Source organism: Pinus tabuliformis, chromosome 4_2 (genome assembly GCF_031772625.1).
Source record: "Pinus tabuliformis cultivar Carrire ecotype Pingquan chromosome 4_2, CPIR1, whole genome shotgun sequence".
NCBI lineage: Eukaryota > Viridiplantae > Streptophyta > Pinopsida > Pinales > Pinaceae > Pinus > Pinus tabuliformis.
The window spans coordinates 446,967,320-446,992,101 of NC_142304.1; the positions used below are offsets into that span (position 1 = coordinate 446,967,320).

At 37.8% G+C, this 24,782-nt stretch overlaps 1 protein-coding gene across 2 annotated transcripts in view; it reads left to right on the forward strand.

Moving 5' to 3' along the window:
• Positions 1-24,782, forward strand: part of LOC149169891 (membrane-anchored ubiquitin-fold protein 3-like) — a 161,354-nt gene that overhangs the window by 65,400 nt on the left and 71,172 nt on the right. Inside the window, exon 2 of one of the 2 annotated variants that reach the window (XM_089428845.1) lies at positions 5,563-5,752. In XM_089428845.1, the coding sequence (XP_089284971.1) occupies positions 5,563-5,752 (190 nt within the window). The remainder of the gene's footprint in view (positions 1-5,562; positions 5,753-24,782) is intronic. The other variant, XM_089428846.1, reaches the window with a different exon arrangement.

The window sequence follows — 24,782 nt, forward strand, 5'->3', positions numbered from 1 at the left end:
GTACAGTGATGGGTGCAGTCATGATTAATGAAGCGTGATGAGATGCAGCATAGTGATGATGGGTGCAGCATGGTGCAGTGTGGTGAGGTGCAACATGATGACGAAATGCAACACAACGATAGGTGGAGTCACCTTGGAGAATCAGTTGAAGCAACATGTCTTCAACTGATCTCATGTATCATCTTCTTAGAGATGATCTATGCTCTTATCTAGATAAGTCAAAGTGTTGACTTCTGTTGTAAACATACTATCTCTCTCTCTCTCTGTGCTGAACTATTGAAGAACATATAAGAAGAATTGATCAAGGGTTTCCCCACATTGGCGTTTGTCCTTGGCTAGCACCACATCTTGTGTCCTCTTGTCTTGGCTTGTCTTCTGCAATTTATGTTTATGTTCTATCTACAATTTACTTCAATGTTGATGTGATTGCTAATCTGGAAAAGGTATTGAGTTAAATGTGAAAATTGAAATAAATTGCTCTAAGCATAGAACATACCTAAACTTAACATTTGTTTCATAGACTGAGTATTTTTTTTTGAGCGTTTGTTGACATTGATATTGAATTACAAAGTTGTTTTTGTTCTCTTTTAGCTAAATTTTATCAAGAAGATTTGAAATACGCTGGTGTTTTAACTATAATATCTTCAAGAGTTTATTTTCTAAGTCTTCATCTAAAAAAATGCAAGCATTTCATTTGGGTAATTGAGGGATTTTGCGGCATAAGTGTTTTCTCATTCTCGAGTTTAACTTCATCTCATCTTCCGGTGCATTTGCATATAAGTTAACTTTGCATAGATAAAAATTACTTCCAAGCATAAGCTTGGTCGATAGACAGATAGATATCCATCCGTCTTTTCTTGAGAAGCTTGTTGTAATAGTACTTAAAACGATGACCTTGTAGTCGTCAGAGCCACAATTTTCTGCAGCGCTGGAGGCACCGGGTATGTTAGAATTTCAGGAGAGGTATCGTTAATCACACCTTAGTGTGCTTCCCCTGATCTTCTCTCTGCCAATTAATATGAAATCAGGCTCAACACAGAAAGGATTGAAGGGTTCACATTTAAATAGGCATTTAACTAAAATTAACCAAGATTCTTGCATAACGCATTAGTTTTAGGATTTGCATTTCATGTGAAATAGTCATTCATCTAAGTAGCAGTTGCTAATCGATTACTTGGTCTTAATTTCCCTAGCAAGATTGTTGACTCCATAAGGCACTGGTATCAATCGTTTAAAATCTAATCAAATCCTATAAGTCTTGCTAAATCTTAATCAAGTACTTGATCGCTTCACTGTGTCTCCCGAACTGGCTGGTTCCCAACTAGTTCTTCTTCATTCCACTTTTCCTTAGGGTCCACCCCCCTTAGCGTTGTAGGGAGACAGCTTAAACAGAGAGATTGGGGATCAGAGTGATAGCCCCCGATCTGAGTCGTTGTTGTAGTGCCTAGATATTCTGTGCGATAACAGGCCCTATTAGCATTAAGACTTGGATTGCTCCCCTAATCAGCAGGGTTCTGACCATATTGCCATGGGGTTTGGCTAGTGGGTTGAGCTTGTGCCTTATAGCATCAGGCAGGGATTTACCATTCAATGAAATGTGATGACATGTGGGAATAGTAAATGGGCTCCAGGTTTCACCATGGGTCAGGGAAGTGATGACTTGTTGAGTTGGTGACCCTAGGACTAGTGGGTGACTAGTTCCTCATGGTTCTAGTGTTGAACATGTGGTGGATGTATTCATCAACATAGCTGAGCTCATTCAACCTTTTCTTGGAATAATAAGTCATTATGAATACCTCCCTAGCTAAGAGGGAGTGTTGAAGTTAGGTCGGTCTTCATGATTTGTCTCAGCCCTCCAAAATGACAAATATGAATTGTACTTCAAGTTGGCTTTAAAAGAAGTAAAATTTGAATTTTCAAATTATAACTTTTTGCCTCCAAAATGTAAACTCAGACCCAATCTGTTCATGTTGGCTCAGCCCAACAGTCACACACTTGGGCACATTCGACCACTATAAGTAGGCCATTCATCCTCCTCATTTGGGCAGAAAATTGAGGATCACATCTGAAGCTAATTCGGATTATCTGAGGCAGAATTTCAGGATTCTTAAAGGACGAATCTGAGGCTACCAAAAAGGGCGAATCTGTGGGAAGAATTGAAGGACAAATTCTCTGTGGCAGGCTGAAATTTCTGAGGCACAGCTGACTGAATTTCTAAGGCTATTCATGGGCAGTTTGACCAGGTTTGACCTGGGTTTGGTTACTGGTCAGTTTGATTTGATTTGACTGGAAAATTCAGATTGTATTCCTTGTTGAATGGATAAATTTCTCCAAGAAAAGGTTGCTGGGGTTTTCCCAGTGTAAATTTTGTGTCTCTTGTGTTTGACTGTCTCTTCATGATTCTACTGTCATTATTGTTTCTACTATTGTTGATTTTCTTGTATAATTACTTAATCTGGTATAAGATGAAATGGTTCAAGAATCATTGGAACTAGTTATCACTCCAAGAAATCCTGAAAAATCAACAATGCTAACTTTTGAACGTCCTTTTCTTGGTATAATTCTTCCAAATGCGGTACTGGTTCATGCCATTTTTGGTAACATAGGGCATGAGTGATCCATGGAATTTATTAGATGGATTTCATGTACTCATCTAATATAACTTGGAAAAATTAATTTTATTTCTTTTGTAAAGATTTGTATGAATGGCTAATATATTGCTTAATTTATCGAAGAAGTCCTGCATCATTCTCCTCTAAAACTTTTTTAATATGGTTTAAAAAGTGAATCCGACTACAAGATATAGGTTGGTGAATTACTTGTTTAAAGTTTAAACCCTGTGGTATACATAGTTTGATAGTTGAATTTTCAATTCTGATTATAGATATATTTGCACATCTTAACCAAAAGGTTAAAACTTGATATCTCTCACCAAAATTTTCTGTGTTATACATTGGGGGACCAGACACAGCAGAAATTCTTCACTGATGATAATTTAAAGGTTGGAAGAATCTTGAAGTAGGAAATTGAAAAGCAGGACACAAAGGACATATTTTATTCATCAAGTCCAGAGGTGATTCCATGGTGAGATTCATGTTGGTTTGATGTATTGAGATGAAATGAAATTAAAATTAGTGTTCATGGGTGACCAAAGTAGGTCATTTGACAACAGCAATAATGAGTGTGTATAGCATTTTTTAAACGTTCAAAATCTAACATACAGTAAGGAAAGAACTAAATTATAGATGATAAAATAGAAAAAAATGAGAACCCAAAGGGTGACCCTATAAAAAGTAGATAATACTCCAGGAGAAGAAATCCTTCCAGTGCTGATGTCATTTGAGAAATTGTAGGTTGACATTAATATTGTATATTGTTGATCGGAAAAACCTTTTGGTCAATACATTATAGTCATCCAAATTTCAAAATGTGCCATGGATTCCAAAGATCCTGGAAGTTGCCAAGTTAGTTTTAAATATATTGTTCAAAACATTTTGAATTATCAAGATTGAGATCAATCCAAGAATGTTACAGCCATTTACAAGTTGGATATTGTTTGTTTCTGGCGCTTGTAAACATCTATGCTTTTAGAAAGTTTTCTGCTTCAATTCTTTTCTTCTATGAGGAAGATGCAGCTTTCCAACAATTTACATGTGCATGTTTTTATCATTAGTCCTAAACTAAATTACTGCATTTGGTTTCAAGGAAAAAATTCGAAATTCGCCAAATTTCAAAGGAAATCGGATAAATTAATTTGAGTTTGGCAAATCTGAAGGTGAATTCCAAAATGAATTAAATTCATCTAAATATGATTTAGTCCATACTTATAAGAAATTATTAAATTTTTAGAATAGCCATAGGATGAGTGCCATGTAGATCTGAATTTCCCTCCCTCTGGAGTCCGTATATAACATTCTTCTTCCTCCCCAGCATCATGTTCATTTCCTCAGACCTATGCTGCTCTGCATATGATTCTAGCAGGCTCCAAGGTTCAAGGGAGTAAAAACCCACAGCTAATCTGTAGACATGTAAGAAGAAGCTGCTGCAGAATGCGGTATCTTAGCTGACATGGAAGTAGTTGATGGATCAACATGAATTATCATAGACAAATGCTGGTCTACATTGTGGACAAATTGATCCTCAGGATCTTGAAGTTCTGGTTCTGCGCTAGCAGCAATTAGAGTCATCGATATACATTAAATACAGATTACTCCGCCATGAGCTGTGTCTTTGTTTTCTTACCTGGGTCAACCTGCGAGTTGAAACACAATATGATATTGTTCTCTGAAAATATAATAATGCAAGACCTGACATTATTATTACTGCTTCAGATGATAAAAAAGGTTCTTACTTTATATGGTACAGCTATAATAATTATATACCCAATTGGGATGGTACATTTACAATCAATTTAATCTAATACAGAATCGCATAATAAATACTATACACAAACATTCAGACATTATTTATTGTGTCACAACTCAGAATATGCGTCAACAAAACTTTATATACACAAAGTCATATGAGAAAAAGATTTATGGGCACTGGACAAATAAACTGTATTGAAAACAACTTAACTTTGAATGTTTATTATTATAATGTACACTATGCCATATGGTGTATATTACCGGAATCCAAACATCTGATCTATACTTGAAATATAGAGGCTACCACAATGTTGCTGAAGATTACTTGACAAAGACAAACCCTCATATTTGATGTTCCAGTTTCATGCCCTTGATGGAACAGTGGATGACATCAGCATCATGATTGAAGACCCGGAGTAACTCTGGATTGTTTCCCTTTAGATTAAGCACTGACAACAAACATACATGCAGGAACTTCAGAACTATTTTGCATAACAGCTACTATAGCCTACACATTTTCATGAACATCTTTTTAAATTTTGAACAAGATGGTGTGTTTTTAAAAATATATGTCTAATTATGTTGACATGCTATTTTCATTTGTATCATGTGTTTAATGAACATATATATATATATATATATATATATATATATATATATTATTTTTCAAATTCTGTAGTATGTCAAATTTAATGCTGAATTTTATTACCAAAACTTCTATTGCCAAATTTTTGAATTTCAAAATTGCCGAATTTGAACTCAAACTCGAACTGCAATCAGGTGACTTAGCCTAGAAATCATTCTTTTTTCTAAGGAAAGCTTCACTGGATACCCTCTCTCTTCCCTGGAATAACTGGTGGAGGGCAGCTTAACTGCCAGTCACAATAGTGGTTGATATCCCCAAGGGACTCAACTTGTTTTGAACCTATGACCTATGGTCTCCCTGTTTGCAATATGCCTTGGATGGATGGTTCAACTGATTGTACTGACCCTTGGGGCTACTCTTTTTTTTTTAACCTACAATATATGTCAGTTTCTTTCCAGCAGTGTCTGGACATGAGCTACAGCACATCTGTCTTAGTTATTATTCTTTTATTGCTTCTTTGTTTTCTCCCTGACTTTTGCATGATTCAATTAAGATGAAATTTATATTGAACATCTTTAATGTCTCTAATATATCCGCTACACATTGCAGGGAATGAAAATGTTCCAAAAACAATCAATGACATGAAGCTCATCAATGCTGGGAAAATTTTGGAAAACAACAAGACACTTGCAGACTCTAGGGTGGTCCCTATCGGTGAATGCTCTGATAGCGTCATTACAATGCATGTTGTTGTCCAGCCTACTTTGACAGGCAAAAACAATGGTATCTTTTGTGTTTTGTGAGAGCCAAAAATCACATTTATTTTTATTTTATTTGCAGTTATAGAGCTCTAAATGTGATGGGATGGGAAGTCTTAAGTTCATACTTTAATTTAGAACCATTTATCTATGAACCTTGTACCTGTCATTACAAGACCATTGCATATGCATTATGCTAAAGCCTATTTGCCATTATATAATTCCAAGGTTCACATTTAAATAAGGAGCCTTTTTGTCTTTTCTAATTTGACAAGTTCAAATTTAGAACTGAGATCTATCATCGGAAACATAAGTAGAAATTGCAATCTTGATGAAAGCAGATCCCTTTTTCTCTGAAAAGTAGTCAACTTTTTCCATTTCACAGTTTGAAAACATACTAAAATTTTGGTCAATATTGGTTGTTCCAGCTGATTAACAGGTGTGGATCTTTTGATTTTGGTTTTCCATATTTGAATCTTTTTGAGAATTGAACATAGTCCTGCATTTACAACATCATGTTTACAATTTATTTTCCCTGGAACCTCTCTTGTTTTCCATTGCATTTTATGTTTCATGTAGTTCAGAGATTGTGACTGAAAGTCTGCAGTCTGCATAAAAAAATGAAAAGTTTCTGACCTGCTTGACTTGCATTGGATTTGAAGAACTAACATGTTCAAATAACTTACGAAAAATATAAAGTTTCTTAGTCATGCTCTTCAGCATCGTTTTTCCATTGCATGTGGTAGTTCTCCTTGGATGTTGAAAGTCCTCTGTCATTCCAGAGATCTGAGGAAAGCCATTATTTCTACTTTCTCTGTTTGATTGGGTACCATTTAAGTATATGAAAACAAGCACACAAGATGTGTTTGATACTAAAAATACTCTGTATCACACATGAAGTGTAACTAAAAATATTAATCTGAACTTGCAGTGTACCAACTCTTAGTATTATTCACCTTTATTAGGGATAAAGGTTATGGTTATTGAGATTTTGTACGAAGAAAACAAAGTGAAATTTATTCTCCTTTTTTCGACTTTAGCATTGGGGCTTCTATTCACATTTTCATTTCCTTGTTAATATAATTCTTTCAGTATTGTTAATTTTAGATAACAATGGGATTTTCTATGCTTGCAACAATTACTTCAATATCCTTTTTTTAGCCCAATGATAATTTCCAATAGCAATCACATAACCATTAATCACATTGACAGTGACTGTAGATAGAACATAAATAGTAAAATGAGAAGACAAGCCAAGACAAGAGAACACCAATATTTGGCTAATGCCAGGGAAAAAAACCCACAAGGGGGAAACCCTTAATCCTCCTTCTTATCTATTATTGGATTCTCTCTCTGCTGACAAAAAGATGATCCAAAACACTGTCCAAAACAGCCCTGTCAAAACAGCAGTATTCTGCTTCCAGACAACAGCAGTGAAACAGCCCTAACCAGAAAGTCAATGATGGTCAATGCAGCAGCAAGAGAGTCCTCCTTGAGCTCGGTCAAGGGCAGTCAAACTCAGCCTTCCTTGCTGGTCAAAGTTAGCCCAAACCAGTCCTCCAAAGTCCAGTCAAACTTGTACAAAAGAGAGAGAAAGGCTGCTGTAATTTTCTGCGTTCAAAACAGCAGTCAACTCTGAAGTCTACGCTGGTCAAAGTGCCCAGATTTCCTCAATTTCTGTGCTCAGAAACTCGGCCTTCCAAGATCGAATTTTTGGTGGTCAAATGAAGTCAAACCAATGAAAGAAACTCGGTCAAACAAGGTCAAATGTTCCGGCTGCAGAAAGTCAACCCAAAGGGTCAAAGATGCCTCTAAAAGTCTCGCATGTGTGAAGAAGAAATGCTGCCCTGCAATCTGTATGACCCAATCAATGAAGGAGAGACAAGAATATGTTGTGTGTTGAATGTGCCAAATGAGGATGAAGGTCTCTTCTATTTATATGCATTGGAGGAGGGTCACTTTGTCCAACTTGACCCGAAGCCGACCTTGACAAATTGCACATATGTGGGCTTGACTTAAAAAACATATTTTTCCTTGTCCAAATTTAGTGAACCTTAGGTCAATTTTGGTCCTCTCGGAAAGAGATATTCAATGCATTAATTATCTCCATCAAATGAGCTGTCCAAAGTGGAATTTAGCCCTAGTTGCACAATTTAACACTCCCTCTCAACTAGGGAGAATTCTACTTGCCAATAGTTGACCATCATCATGTCATTGTGTCATCATGTACCATCTCTGCATCTCGCCTCATCTCTGCTGAAGATTGATATAGATAAGAAGAAGGATTTTGAGAGTCAGTGCACATAACCAGGGGTAGAACCCTAATCGGACTCGATCCTGAATGATCAAGTTGTTGAACATCGTGCATCTTAGACATAGGGAGTATGGTTGTACATGATGCGTCCATCAGTAGTGCTATGGTCCCTATCCTATTTTCCCAACTCATTGGCCAGATGAGAAGTACTTCCCAAGCGTTCCAAACTGCAAGGGTAGGATGTATGTTGGGGCATCTGCAGGAGAAGGTGAACCAATCATCTTGCTCATATGCCATAGGAGAAGGTAAACCACTCATCCTGCTCATATGCCACAGGAGAAGCTGAGCCACTCATCTTATGCATATATCATCAACTATAGGGGAATGTGAACCACTGACCCTATGCTCACACATATCATCATGGGGTATCACAAGGGAAGGTGAACCACTCACCCTATACACAACATACCTATAGGGGAAGGTGAACCACTCAAGTGGAACCCTCATGGGAGGGTCCTTTCACGATTCGTAGCCTCTCTCTGAAGGCAATGAACTTGACTTTATCAAGAGTCTTCGTGAGGATGTCAATAATTTGTTCATCCGTCTTGCTGTGTTGGAGCCTTATTGCTCCCCATTGTACCATATCTCGGATAAAGTGGTACTTGATATCAAAATGCTTGGAGCGGTTGTGAAACACAAGATTCTTTGAAAGGCGAATCCCACTTTGATTGTCACAATAGATAAAGGTGGTATCCAACACGTGCTCAGATAGCTCACTAAAGAGCTTCCTCTACCAAACAACTTCACAACAGGCCATACTAGCTGCAATAATATATTTTGCCTCAGCGGTGCTTTGAGCAACTGATTTCTGCTTCCTACTCATCCATGAAATTGAAGCAGATCCCAAAAAGAAGCAACATCTTGACGTGCTTTTTCTATCCACCACATTGCCAACCCAATCAACATCAGAATATGCATGTAGCCTCAAATTCTCGGAAGTGTATCTTAGTCCATAGTTGATAGTGATACGAAGATATCTTAAGAGATTCTTTACAGCTACTCAATGTATGTGATGAGGCTCAACCATAAATTTACTTAGTATTTATAGCGAAGTATATGTCCGGTCGAGAGTTTACCAAGAACATTAGGGCCCCCACAAGTTGTGTATTTAGAAGGGTTTGCCAATTCGGGCCCAACAACACTTCCACATAGCTTCTTGAAGTTTAATTCCATCGGAGTAGTCACAGACTTGCATTCCGCCATCCCACATCTTTCTAACAACTTCACAATGTATTTCCCTTGAATAAGAAAATCTCACCTAGATTTTGCCAGACCTCTATGCATCAGTCCTAGTTAATTCAGAAGTCAACTCCCTCTTGCATTTATAAATGAGAGGGTCTGCACCAATTAGAAAGAATTCATCAACTAAAGGACTAAAATAAGAGGCATGTCCTTTTTAGATTTGGATTAGTGTAGCTTCTAGTAAATCCCAGCGTCACGACATAACTGTCAGTCCTTCGTACCAAGCCCTGGGGGCTTGCTTCAACCCATAGATAGCTTTCTTCAGCTGACAGAGATGCGTCCTTCTATCTTGGACTTCAAACCCCTGAGGTTATTCCAAGTAGACTTCATCCTTAAATGAGCCATGCAAGAAAGCAGTCTTGACGTCCATATGATGTAGGCTCCATCCGTAATTGGCAGCGAGAGCAAGAATAGATCGGATAATGGTATATAGAGCAACTGGTGCAAATATTTCATCATAGTCTACTCCTTCCTTTTGAGAGAAACCACGAGCTACGAACTTGGCCTTATACTTTTCAACACTTCCATTAACTCCATGTTATATCTTGTAGATCCATTTAGAAGTGACCGCAGACTTGGCCTTGGGTCTAGGCACCACGTCCTAGACATCATTTTTCGTGATCGATTCATATTCCTCACTCATCGCATCTTTCCATTCTTAGTGTTTTACAACTTCTTCAATCGTGTAAGGTTCAACTTGAATAATGGTACTCATGGTAGCCAAGTACCCTTGATACATGTTAGGCTTCTTACTTTCGCGAACTTTCGCGAAATGCCGTTCTTGGAGAAGCATGTCTTTTAGTATCTTCGAGAGTATCTTTGAACCATAATGGTCTTTTCCTTGAGGTTGAGGGACCATCAAGAGGGGGATCAATAGGATCCATCGGGCCATCAATATCGGGCATAGGCTCATCCATCAGAGGTTCCTCTTGTGATTTGGTAACAACATCATCGTCCTTCCTTGAGATGGGGAGATCTCTGGCTCTCCCAAGGGTAGTGTTTTTGTTAGGCCCCTATACCACTAGTGTAACCCCTTATTGTTATTAGTACAACCCCCTTATTATATTGTTGTACCCATGTAGTCCCCATAGAAGCCCCCTATTGTTATTAGTGTGCCCCATAGAAGCCCATTATTGTTATTATTCTGCCCTTACATTATTATTGTTATGTCGGCTCTGATTATATTATGACCCCTTAGACTTCTATATATAGAAAGGAGGTCTTGTCATTTGTATCATCCAAGAATTGTTCATTTGTGTAATGTAAAGGAGGTTTCCCCCTCGAAGAGGCTGAATTTTAAGGCGTTTATCTCTCTTTTCTATATTTTTGTGAGTTGGTTTCATAACATTTGGTATCAGAGTTTTGGATTCTAGGGTTTCGCTGCTCCAAATAGGTCATCGTGGCATTTTTGCTATAATTTTTTTTTTTTGCGACGTTTCAGAAGCAAAAAAAAACCCATTTGAGACGAAATCGCACTGAACCTCAGGTCCAAATTTCAGAGCTTTTGGTGCTATATTTGCGGAGATATGATCTGAGGAAGTTGGCCTTTTTGCAGACTCCCGAATTACATTCCAAACAGGTGACTTGGGGAAAATAGTCATAACTTTTGCTTTGAGCATCAGATTGAAATTTCGTAAGAAGTTACAGAACGAGGACAGACTGTAGTTACTTGTATACATGTTTCAGATCCAAAGGTCGAAACAATGGCATGTGGCACGTCGCACAAGTTTGCTCTATTGAACTAGTCTATAATTAGGTCACCGTGGGAGATTTGACATAACTCTTCCTTGGAGGATCCAATTTGGATCAGACTGGTGGCATTGGAAAGAGGACATAGAGGGCTACTGTAGGTCGCAATTTCAGAACTGGAAGAACCAAAATTACAGAGTTATAGTCGTTTCAAAATCAAGCTCCTAAAATCAAGAAAAGGCGATATGAGGAAGTTTGATGGCAAGGATCTGGTAAATTGGATACTTCAGATGGGAGCAATAATTTGATCTACATGGTGTACCACTGTTACAAAAGGTATGTATTGCATCTTCATATTTAGAACCGGATCAATTTTTATGGTATAAAAGGCTTTGTTCTTGTAAACAACTTGTTACGTGGTCAATTTTTATGGAGGAAATGATAGCACATTATGAGGATACAAAGAGCAACACCTTCTTTAGAGCAACACCACAACAATTGGAAATAGTAAAAGTGCTTTGTTACATAGTGGAAAGTAAAATTATGGCAACAAGGAAGTCTACCTCTCACAACTATAATAATGGAAGTGTTGTTTCTCCTAGCCTTCCACAACCTACAAGGGTTACACCACAACAATTGGAAGAGAAAAGAGAAAAAGGGCTTTGTTACAATTGTGATAGCAAATGCACTAAAGGTCATAAGTGTGATGAGAATAAATTATTTTACATAGATTATGAAGAGGAGGAAGAAAAGATCAAGAAACATCAAAATAAGAGTATATACACGAGGAACCAACCCCAGAGAAAGAAGAAATGAATCTGACCATATCTTGTAAAGCATTGGCAAGAATTACCACTCCTCAAACTCTCAAGATAGAAGGACATTTCAAGAAGAAAAAGGTTTAAGAAGTGAAAGATCACATCGAGAAAGAAGAAATGAATCCAACCATATCTTGTAATTCATTGGTCAGAATTACCACTCAAACTATCAAGATAGGACATATCAAGAAGAAAAATGTTCAAGAAGTGAAAGATCACATCAAACATCAAGAAATGAATCCGACTATATCTTGTAAAGGATTGGAAGAAATTACCACTCCTCAAACTCTAAAGATAAAAGGACATATCAAGAAGAAAAAGGTTCAAGCAGTGAAAGATCACATCGAGCATCAACAACAAGTTCTCCAACTTTTAAAGGATAATGCCACTTTGGTGCAGAATCGAATGAAAAAACAGGTAGATCAACATCGCAGTGAAATTTTTTTGATGTAGTTGATTGGGTATTTTTACGGTTACATCTCAAGCAAGCTATTTATGAGAAGGAAATGTTGGCAATACTACATGCACTTAAGAAATGGCGACCTTACCCAATGGGAAGACACTTCAAGGTAAAAATGGATCATGATAGTCTTAAATACATTTTAGAACAAATATTATCATTAGAAGAACATAAAAAATGGGTCACAAATATGTTGGGTTATGACTTTGACATCATCTACAGAAAAGGGAAGAAATTTTTTGTTGCAGATGCACTCTTAAGAAAGGATGAGGATGTGGAAGCATTGTTTTGTGCTATTTCTATTATCCAACCAAATTGGATAAACGAAGCAAGGGATGAATGGAAGAAGGACAAAGAAGTGTGGCCACTCATTCAAAAGTTGCAGAATATCCCAATTCAAACAATATTGCCAGAACTTGAAGAGGAAGGAAAAATCATATTGGAACCTGGAGCAGTCATAGAAACAAGAACCTGACAACTACAAAATCGATCAATTTCAAAGTATCTCATCAAATGGAAGAACTTACCCGCTGAAGATTCCACATGGGAGGACAAGAATCTTATACAGAAGCATCAAGAACTACTCAAGCGTTGAGGACAACACTTTTTGAAGGAGAGGGGCATGTTGGGCCCCTATACTACTAGTGTAACCCCTTATTGTTATTAGTACAAACCCCTTATTATATTGTTGTACGCATGTAGTCCCCATATTGTTATTATTGTGCCCCATAGAAGCCCACTATTGTTATTATTGTGCCTTTACATTATTATTGTTATGTCGACTCTAATTATATTATGACCCCTTAGACTCCTATATATAGAAAGGAGGTCTTGTCATTTGTATCATCCAAGAATTGTTCATTTGTGTAATGTAAAGGAGGTTGCCCCCTCGAAGAGGTTGAATTATAAGGTGTTGATCTATCTTTTTGTGAGCTGGTTTCCTAACAGTTTTCATCAAAGGTAACATCTTTGCGTACTTCCACATCTCTTTGACTAGGTACATAGATTCTATATGCCTTTGAATTTTCATTGCAGCCGATGAATATACCTTTCTTCTCGGAAGCTTCCAACTTATTCCTTTTCTCTTTAGGCACATGAAAATATACACGACATCCCAAAATTCTAAAATGAGAAACATTAGGTTTCTTATCAGTGAATACTTCTTCAGGTGTCTTGAAATCCAACGCTTGATGCAGGCTCCTATTTTGAACATATATGGTAGTGTTGGCAACTTCTCCCCATAAGAATTTCGGTAGACCTTGATCATAGATCATGGCACAAGTGTCTTCCATGATTGTTCGATTATTTCTTTCAACGACACCATTCTGCTCAGGAGTGTATGGAACAACTGTCTCCTTCTTAATGCCAACCTCTTTGCAAAAATCATTGAATTCATTTGATTCATATTCGGTTCCATTGTTGGTCCTCAACGTTTTGATTTTCTTCCTTGTTTGATTCTCCACCATTGTTTTGAAAGAACGTAACCATTTGAACACTTCATCCTTCCTCTTCAATAAATAGATCCATGTTTTGTGTGAGAAGTTATCCACAAAGATTGCATAATATGTGTATCCTCCCAATGAGGTTATGGGAAAGGCACTAGATAGGTCAGAATGGACCAATTGAAGAATATTAGTTGTCTTTCTTTCAATAGAAGGGAATGGTCCCTTTGTATGTTTCCCAACCGCACATCCCTGATAGACTCCTTTATGGTTCATATTAAATTCGGGCATTCCTGTGACCATCTTCCTTACCCCAGGTAAGGCTTTGTAATGTAAGTGTGAAAATCTCCGGTGCCATAGCTCACATTGAAGAGAAGTATCACTTGCTAAATCTCCTAAAGGAATTCCAGCAACTTGATGGAGACCATCAACCCTAAATCCAAGAGTAAATGCATATATAGGGTTTCTATGCCAAATACGTACCTTTCCATCAGGGAATGCTACCTTGAAGCCTTTGTCTTCCATGATATCACAGAAATAGACACCATGCTCTTCTTCAAGTCGGGCACATACACTACTTGTAGATGAATGGTTTCATCATGATTCAAGTGAGGAGTGATAGTTCATATCCCTTTCGCAGGGTAGGTGTCATATCTCCAAGTATAATCTTTAGATTAGTTTTCTTTTCAACTAAATTTGAGAGGACCTCCTTGTATCTAATGAAATGCCTTGAGGTTCCATTATAAATCAACTAATGATCCAAAGTATTTGGAGGAGAGGCAGTAGATAGAGCAAAAATAAGGTAAAACTCATCTTGTTTTTCTACAACATTACTTTCATCATACCTGTTATATTGTCCTTTTGGGAGGTCAACCATTTCCATCTTGAGCAACTGGAGCATTTATCTTTCCTTTGTTGTTGAACCTGTTGGTCCTTTGATTGCCATTGCTTTTGTAATTGTTGTTATTGTTATTATCATCCCTTGGAGGATTCTTCTTGTGAGGGCACTCTTTAGCATAGTGACCAAACTTGTTACAATTATAGCATCTTCCTTTTCTTCCTTTGAATCCCTTCTTAGATCCTAGACTCTGTCTTCTTGGATCATCATCATTCTTCTTCTTTGCATGGGCAGAGAAAGCAGTAGGTTCATTTCCAATTTTGGATTTATCTCTCTCCATCATCCTTGTCTCCTCTTGAGTGCATCTAGCCAATAAATCTTAGAAACCAGGTATCCTGTCATTGTTGAGAATGGTGGTGACAAATACATCCCATGGTCTTGGAAGCCTTCCAAGAGAAATGAGAGTGAGCTCTTTGTCAGAAATAACTTCTCCAATAGATAACAAGTCATTCTTGATTTGAATTATTCTCATGGAGTAGGATTGGATAGACTTCCCTTTATCCATCTCGATATCCTTCAACTTGTTTTTGAGAAAGAGGATTTGATTTGCATTGTTCGCTTTGAACATCCCAACCAACTTATCATACATTACATTAGAAGTTCCCAAATCAGAAATATAGACAACTAGCTTTTGAATGGAGTCAATTATATTTTTCTTAGCTTTGACCTCACCTTTTCTATATTTCGTTCTAGCAGCAACAGGTGCATTTGAAGAAGGCTCAACTACTTTTCCTTGCACATAGTCTAATACTTCATGCTCCTCCAAAGTTAGGTCCAAAGTCATCTTCTATGCATGATAGATAGATTTGTCATTTAGCTTGTCCTCAGTCTTGAAGTAAGATGTAGAGGGCATGGAGACTTTATCAAATATTCTTTGTCCAACAAATATCTTAGTGATTGCTTTTCTCTCTTGCTTGGGCTTGTCCTCACCTGGGCTCTAATACATAAATAGTAAAATGCAGAAGACAAGCCAAGACAAGAAAACACCAATATTTGGCTGATGTTAGGGAAAAAACCACACGAGGGGAAACCTTTAATCCTTCTTTTTATCTATTATCAATTGTTTAGTAGAGAGAGAATCCAATAATGTACAATGATGAAGTCAAAGTCAAAGTTGACTTGACAAAAAGATGATCCAAAACATTGTCCAAAACAACCCTGTCAAAAGAACAGTATTGTGCTTCCAGACAATAATAGTCAAACAGCCCTAACCAAAAAGTCAACGGTGGTCAACACAACAATGAAAGAGTCCTTCTTGAGGGTAGTCAAACTCAGTTTTCCTTGCTCGTCAAAGTCAACCCAAAATGGTCCTCCAGAGTCTAGTCAAACTCGGTCAAAAGAGAGAAAGTCTGCTATAATTTTCTGTGGTCAAAATAGTAGTCAACCTTGAAGTCAACACTGGTCAAAGTGCCTAGATTTCCTTGATTTTTGTGCTTAACAACTCAACCTTCCAAGATCGAATTTTTGGTGGTCAAATGGAGTCAAACCAATGACGGAAACTTTGTCAAACAAGGTCAAACGGTCTTGTTGTAGAAAGTCAACCCAAACAATCAAAGATGCCTCTAAAAATCTCACGTGTGAAGAAGAAACACTGCCCTGCAATCTATATGACCCAATAAATGAAGGAGAGAGAAGAATACATTGTGTGATGAATGTGCCAAATGAGGATGGAGGTCTCTTCTATTTATATGCATGGGGGGAGGGTTAATTTGTCCAACTTGACCTCAAGCCAACCTTGACAAATTGCGCATGTGTGGGCTTGACTTAAAAAACATATTTCTCCTTGTCCAAACTTAGTGAACCTTAGGTCAATTTTGGTCCTCTCGAAAAGAGGAATTCAATGCAATAATTATCTCCATCAAATGAGTTGTCCAAGGGTGGAATTTGGCCCTAGTTGCACAATTTAACAAATATTGAATCAGAGGAACAAAACTATGTGTAGTTCAACCGATTCACTTATTTTCAACATATTAATAGATATCTCTATATTTATCATACTTGGTATCATCCAGTGTTATCAAGATTTAGCGCTAGATTGGAACTGGCAGGTTTGATTAGTTTGTTTGCAAAACCGGTCCAATTGGTTGCACGAAACTGGAAAAGGTCAGTTTGGTAGGGAACCAACTAGTTCTTGTATGGAATCGTCTGGTCCGTTGGCCGAACTGACCTTTTATTTCACTGAACCGACCGGTTCCATACGACATCGTATGATGAGATTAAGGATCCTTGTTACTCAAATTAAAAGAAAAAACTGTTGACACCTAATCATGGGGATTGGGTGAACAATTGTAAATAATGTAAATAATAAATAATGGAAAAGGAGGAGGCGTCGGATGGTGAAACCCAAGAGTCACTCCCTCATGTATATAACTATGAACAATCTAAATGAATAAACATAGTTCATTTGAGGAGTTACCTCCTGGCCTGACATGGTATTAGAGCTGAGGTCCCAACCACAATTTTTGGCTCCCTTCCTACCCTTGTAACTCCTGAAGCCCATGTTCTGCATATTTCTGCAGAACTGTCACCTTTGTCTTGCAGTTTAATTTTTTTTTTATTGTTTTTGTTGCCTCCTCATTCTATTTTTTGGGGTTGTTTTCGATGTTTTGGGAGACTGGCAAGCAATACTGGTTATTGCGATGCTTGGAAGCACTGTGTTGTATCAAGTTTATACATAACCTCCGTGACTATTACGCAACAAAAGAGTGGTAAGCCTAAAGTTTGTTTTGTTAAATGGCATAGGTAACTGTGTATTATCTCCATGTTACGGTGTTGCATTATTGTGTGTTGATTTAATGGCGTAGACTGTGTTAATTTTTATGTTACCGTTCAACTATGTATCGCACCACTCCTTGTTTGTGCTCAAAAAGTGGCATGACTGAAACACCATTGTTCTGGCATTCCACCACTCTCCCCATCAGTTGTATTGTGTTATTGTTGCATCGCCTCATCGGTATCGGTGCAATGGAATCGTGGCGCAACGGAAGCATGGTGCCATTGTGGTGCTGTGGGCCCAACAAGTTTTCGTGGCTCTGCTCTAGTATCAGTTAAACCTCCATGACTGTATTATCGACATTGTCATTGTGTCGTGTGGATTGATCGAATGGTAGTACCACCCCTTTGGCCAATGATAACATACAAATCTGCTCTCCGCTCTCCGCTGTCGGCTCATACAAATCCGCTCTCCACTCTGCGTTAAAACATTATATGCATACCATGTTATCAATAAAAAAAAACCAGTTTATGCTGTCTAGAGTCCCACTCCACCGCTCTACGTTAACTCCATACCACTCCATACCACTGTACTTTCGTGCCGTAAAGGCCGATCGCCATAACGCTGTGACTTTAACGCTGTCTTTTGGTGTAACCTACCCCATATACACCCTCCTCCCCCATAAACCACCTCCCCCATAAATCACCTCCCCCACATAATACCTCTGTTTGATATATCAAAGTGCAATTTTTATACATATTACTATCAGAAGTACAATTTAATATATTTGCATTGGAAGATTTTTTTATAGTACACAGATTTTACAATGCATTCATTGATATCTATTGTGGGAGTGGTCATAGAAAATCAAACACACTCTCATTTTTAATGAGCTGTGTAAAGGAGTGTGTGTTGGAGAAGGAGACAAAGAACCAGAAAAGCCTACCTCAGACAAGGAATTCACCATTTGGGAAAATAAGAACAACAAGGCTTATGCCTTCATTGCAGCATCCGTAAATGAAGAGGTGAGTCGCCATATTTCGCCATTTCCAAATGCTTTTGAAGCCTTACAAAAATTGAAGGAACTCTATGACTCACACTCTGCGCTTGAAGTTGTTCAATTCATGATTAAATTGTTCAACCTTGAATTACAAAATGATGATCCTCTTGCTCTTGCATCAAAAGTAAAATCTATTATTTATGATATCAAAGTCACTAATGTTGAACGAGACATTCCTCTGATAGCTTTTGTTAAGGCACTTTATCTCACTTATTCAAATTATCTCAGGTCATTGCAAGCAAATGGAAACCTCAAAGAAATTACCTTTGACTCCCTTGTGAATAAATTTGCTGAGAGAGAGAACTTTTGGGAAGAAGACAACTCCTCAGTCTTCTAAAGAGGCTGTGTCTTGCACACAGAGAAAAGAATCTTGCTCAAGATTCTTCCAGAGGAAGAGGTGGTCGAAGAGGAAGAGGAAGAAGAAATTTCAAAGGAGGGGGGGGCAAACACTCTCAAGAAGAAAAGTCAGATTTGCATTGCATACGTTGCAATAGAGATGGATCACATGATGCATCCACAAGCAAGTTGCCTTGGGACATAATTGAGCAGGAAAGAAATCAACCCAAAGGTAAACCTAATGACAAAGAGAAGGGTGAAGCACGTGAATCCGCTCACTATGTTGTGGCACATTGTAATATTGGAGTAAATGAAGACTTGTTTAATGCTTCACTTGCTTCTTGGAAAAATGATTGGTTGCTTGATTCATGAGCAACTTGCAACATGACTTTTAGAAGAGATTTTTTTGAAGAATTCACTGACAATGTTGATGGAGCAGTATACTTTGCAGACAAATCAAAACTCAAGCCATCAGGGCTTGGCACAATCAGGCTCAAATTGCCTGGTCTTCGAAGCGTTTTTCTGCATGATGTTTTATATCTCCCAACTGAGGAGAAACTTATTGTCCGTGGTCCACAATCGCCAGCAAGGACACTCCATTCATATGTTTGATGACAAGGTTGAGGTAAGAAAAGCATCAGATCACTCACTTGTCATGACGGGGATAGAAGAAGAAAGGCTTCTCAAGCTGCAAGGTACCTTTTCTAGTGCACAAAATTTCTCATACAATTCTCATTATGATGAAGGTACATTTCCATCAAGTTTATTATGGCATGCTAGATTTGGACACTTGAACTATGACAACCTTCGCTTGTTGAAGAAAAATGGTGTTACTGGTTTGCCTACAATTCCTAGGAAACTTAAGCAATGTGATGCTTGCATTCTGGGAAAGCATAGCAAGCAATCTTTTCATGATTCACATTCTAGAACACATAGAAAACTTGAACTCACTCATTTAGATTTATGTGGTCCAATGCCTGTTCCTTCTGCAAATGGAAATAAATATATGATGGCATTTATTGATGATTACACAAGAATGTGTTGGCTTTATTTATTGAAGAACAAATCTGATGCTTTTCAAAGATTTAGGAACTTTCATACATGGATTGAAAATGATGCACAATCTCCTATTGGCTCTATTCGCATTGATAATGGAAAAGAATACACTTCAAATGAATTTGAAAACTATCTTCGCCAACATGGGATCAAACATCAAACAATTGTGCCTTATAATCCCCAATAGAACGGAGTAGCTGAAAGAATGAATAGGACAATCTTAAATATGGTGCGCTCCATGATGTTTTTCAAGAATATAAAATTGATGTTTTGGGCTAATGCAGTTCTATGTGTTGTATATGTAAAGAATAGATGTCCATCTAATGCTATTAGAAACAAGACTCCTTATGAAATGTGGTATGGGCACATTCCTTCGGTAAAACATCTCACGGTCTTTGGTTCCACCTGTTATGCCTTGATACCAAAGGTACATAGAAACAAACTTGGTGCAAGGAGTCATAAGTGTATCTTCTTGGGGTATTCAAATACCTCCAAAGCATACAGTCTCTATGATGAAGTTAATAAAAAGTTTGTTGTATCTAGAGATGTAATCTTTTTTGAATCTTCCAAAGCCGACAATGTTGTTGAGCGACAACTTGATCGCTTGGATAGATTCGCAAACTGAAAGAATGAATAGGACAATCTTAAATATGGTGCGCTCCATGATGTTTTTCAAGAATGCAAAATTGATGTTTTGGGTTGATGCAGTTCTATGTGCTGTATATGTAAAGAAGAGATGTCCATCTAATACTATTAGAAACAAGACTCCTTATGAAATGTGGTATGGGCACATTCCTTCGGTAAAGCATCTCAGGGTCTTTGGTTCCACCTGTTATGCCTTGATACCAAAGGTACATAGAAACAAACTTGGTGCAAGGAGTCATAAGAGTATCTTCTTGGGGTATTCAAATACCTCCAAAGCATACCGTCTCTATGATGAAGTTAATAAAAAGTTTGTTGTATCTAGAGATGTAATCTTTCTTGAATCTTCCAAAGCCAACAATGTTGTTGAGTGACAACTTGATTGGTTGGATAGATTCGCAAATGCAAAATCATCTCAAGAATTTGATAATCAAATTCCACATCTTGAAGGGGGGATTCTTATACTGGATCAACCGTTTTGAGTGATGTGATTGACAGAATTGGAAGACTCAATCTTGATTCAGTCCAAACTCAATCAACTGAGCAGCCTGGACCATCTCAGAAAGGTCCCCCAAAGTGGTTGACAAAGACACTTGAAAGTGTTCATCCTGATGAGGTTGTAAAGATAGGAACAAGAAATTCAACCAGGCAAAATGGAGGTGATGTAGATGATTCTGATTCACTTGTTGATATGGACGTTTCTTATGATTGTGAATTGAATTTGTCTACAAATTTTGAACCAACTTCCTTCAAAAAAGTCGCTTCTGATGATGAATGGAAAGAAGCGATGCAAAAGGAGTATGATGCCTTGACAAAGAATGGCACTTGGAAGCTGGTTGAGCCTCCATTGAGAACCAAACCAATTGGCTGCAAGTGGGTCTACAAGAACAAGTATAAAGTTGATGGTTCACTTGACAAGCATAAAGCCAGGCTTGTGGCAAAAGGTTTTGCACAGAAGGAAGGGGTCGATTATGAGGAGACATTTGCCCCCACAACAAAATGGGCTACCATCTGGACACTTTTTGCCCTAATAGTTCAGAATGGCTGGAAAGTCCATCAAATGGATGTAAAAACTGCTTTCTTAAATGGAGATCTAAAAGAGAATGTTTTTATGTCCCAACCCGAAGGATTTGCTATGAAAGGACATGAACATAAAGTATGCAAACTTGTGAAATCTTTGTATGGCCTCAAGCAAGCACTGCGGGCTTGGTATGAAAAGTTAATTGAGCATCTTCTGAAACTCAATCTCAAACATTATGATCTTGATGATGCAACTTTGTTTGTCAAGAAAGTTGGCAAAACAGTTGTATATCTTGTGGTATATGTAGATGATTTTTTGATGACAGGGATCAATGAGAGCTACATTGCATCCATAAAGAAGGAATTGAGGAAAGGTTTTGAAATGACTGATTTGGGCTATGTTCATTACTATCTTGGTATTGAAGTAACTCAACACCCGAAATCTATATTCCTTTTTCAAAAGAAGTACATTGGAGATTTGTTGAACAGGTTTGGCATGGCTGAGTGCAATCCTCTAACTACTCCAATGGAACAAAACTTAAAGCTCACATCTGCTGAAGGAAAAGAATTTGAGGATGCAACAAAGTATAGACAGCTTGTAGGAAGTCTCAACTACTTGACTACCACCAGACCAGACATTTCGTTTGTTGTTAGGATCCTCTCCAGGTTTATGCAAAAGCCTTGTGAGGGACATTGGTCTGTTGCAAAAAGAGTTCTAAAGTACTTGAAGGGAACTCAAGACTTTGGACTCAAGTATACACAGGTGGACGACTTTAGCTTGATTGGATACTCTGATTCAGATTTCGATGGAGACAAAGAAATTGAGATATCTGTTTCTGGTTATCCTATGAGTCTTGGATCAGGAGCTGTCTCCTTGGAGATCACACAAACAATCAGTTCCAGTAGATTCCACAACAGAGGCGCACTATGTGGTAGCAGCTGAGGCAACAAAAGAAATTGTGTGGCTCAGGAAAATTTTGGAAAATTTGTAGGTAAAACAAGTAAATTCAACTCCACTCATGATTGACAACACCTCTGCAATAATTTGGCCAAGAACCCAAAGTTCCATGATCGAACGAAGCACATCAATACAAAATACCATCTGATTCGACATCATGTTGAGGCCAAGACAATCCATCTACGCCATTGTTCCACTAATGAGAAGATTTCATACATCTTCACCAAAGCGCTTGGAAGAGAAAAACTTGAAAGATTTAGAACGATGCTTGGACTGACCAACATTCCTTCAGATTTGGGGGGGGGGGGAATGTTAACGCCTAATCATGGGGATTGGGTGAACAATTATAAATAATGTAAATAATAAATAATGGAAAAGGAAGAGTCATCGGAAGGTGAAACCCAAGAGTCACTCCCTCATGTATATAACTATGAACAATCTAAATGAATAAACATAGTTCATTTGAGGAGTTACCTAATATGAGTGGGGCATCCTAATACTCAAAACTAGGGCCCTACTAATGCTTTGTAATTAATGGTAATATTAACTTATTAAAGTGAAAATTAATACGTAAATTTTTAAACATTATCATTAATTGTTTTAGGATGTTTGAGAGTGGTTCCAACCTCATTGGATTTCACATGGAGAAATTAGAATTTTGTATCTTTGTTATCCACCAAAAGTGGGTAACTCCACATGAGATTTTTTTTTTCTCCTATCTTGGACATCCAACTAGGTAGCTCTATACATTGTAAATTATGATGATATGCCACATTCCTTCGCCATTTGCACCTTCATACGACTCTAACCATTTGGCATTCCTCTTAAAGGAATGTGGGTTACCACTCAACAAGTTATTTAACCATTTTGCAATCAAGTGCTTGTACTTAATGTTTTGGGCATTGTAACATGGATAAATGGGTGATTTGGATGATTGACCGATCTTGACTGTAAACTTGTTCTTTCACCTTACCAAGGATTAGTATTTAGCCCTAGTCTAGTGGGATTGCCTCTACGGCCTTAGGGTTATAGGAGGGGCACTATTTGGGAAACTTGGATTGAAGTAGCATGTCCATAACCATTCCATACTTAACACCTTTTATCATTCCCTTGATGTCACATCCATTCTTTGGGTTTGTTGTCATTGGTTCATTGGGATTTGGCACCCTCATATCCACATCCTTGAGTCAGGGCTGGAAAACTTTGCCCTAGAGGTTGATGCAACTAAAAGAAAGATAAAAGCATAAGATGGCCACAAAAAAGAAAAGAAAAGATAAAATGCCAAAGATGGCTAGGACAATAATTAGTGTGTGGGAAATAGCCTAGCAAGAGCTCTATCCGTCTCATTAGCCATCACTTGGATCTTGAGCACTATATGCTCCATCATATAATAAAGGAACCCTTGCATGTCCCAATCTTGATGAGCGAGAAACCAACTCATCCTTAAAGGCTATGTTGAAAAGTAGCGTAGCAATGGATTCCTTGATTTGTGCCTTAATTCAAGGAATCAATTTTTTGATCTTCTTAATCATGCACGAGTTCCAATGATGTGGACGAGTTCAAGAAGCAGTTTGTCTAGTGCGAATTTGTGGAGGATCGAGTTATCTGTCCTCTAGTGTGAGTTAAATTAGGAATTGAAGGAACAAGTGGAGTTAGCCTCCTAAATTTTAGGAGGATCTAGTTAACTAGTTGTGTTGACTTTTATTAACTAGAAAAGCTCTAGTTCTAGTTGCTAATTTAGAAACTCACTAACAATAGCCTAACTGAAGATCTTATAAGGAGATCAAAGGCACACAATCGGATTATATTTTTTTGTGTGAGCTTGTGAAGAAAGTTGCCAAGGAGTTTTCTTTTGTGAGTTATTGTGGAGAGCAATTTCCTCTTGGAGTGCGCATAGAAATAGGGAAATTCCCTATTTAATAGGAGCTTGGGCTACGCTAGGAAATAGGAGGCTATTTCGTAAGGAATTGCGCAAGGAAATCGGAGCCTCTAGTGCACATACAAGGAGGAAGAAGATCAGGGATCAAGCAGGGGTTTCAGGCCTAGGACAGGTAGGAGAATCATTGTATTTTCAGATTGAAACAAGCTTGTATTTGTATGAGATCTATTGCTCAGTTTTCCTCAATAAAATTCTGAAGCAAGCGAGGGTTTTCCCAGTTGGGTTCCCTAGAAAAATTATGTTGTTTATTGTGTGAAATTGTGTCTTTTATTTCTGTTCTATTTCGCTGCTATTTGGTAGAGAAATTCTGAGTCTATGTGAAAAGAAAAATTGTTTTTAGATTGTTCATATTAGCAGATCAGAATTTCGTGGAAATTTTACATGGTATCAGAGCAGTGAACAGGAATCGACTAGCACATAGTATTCAAGTTTGAAAGATGACAACTCACACAAGATTGGGATTGAGAGAGTAGGATTGCAGCTC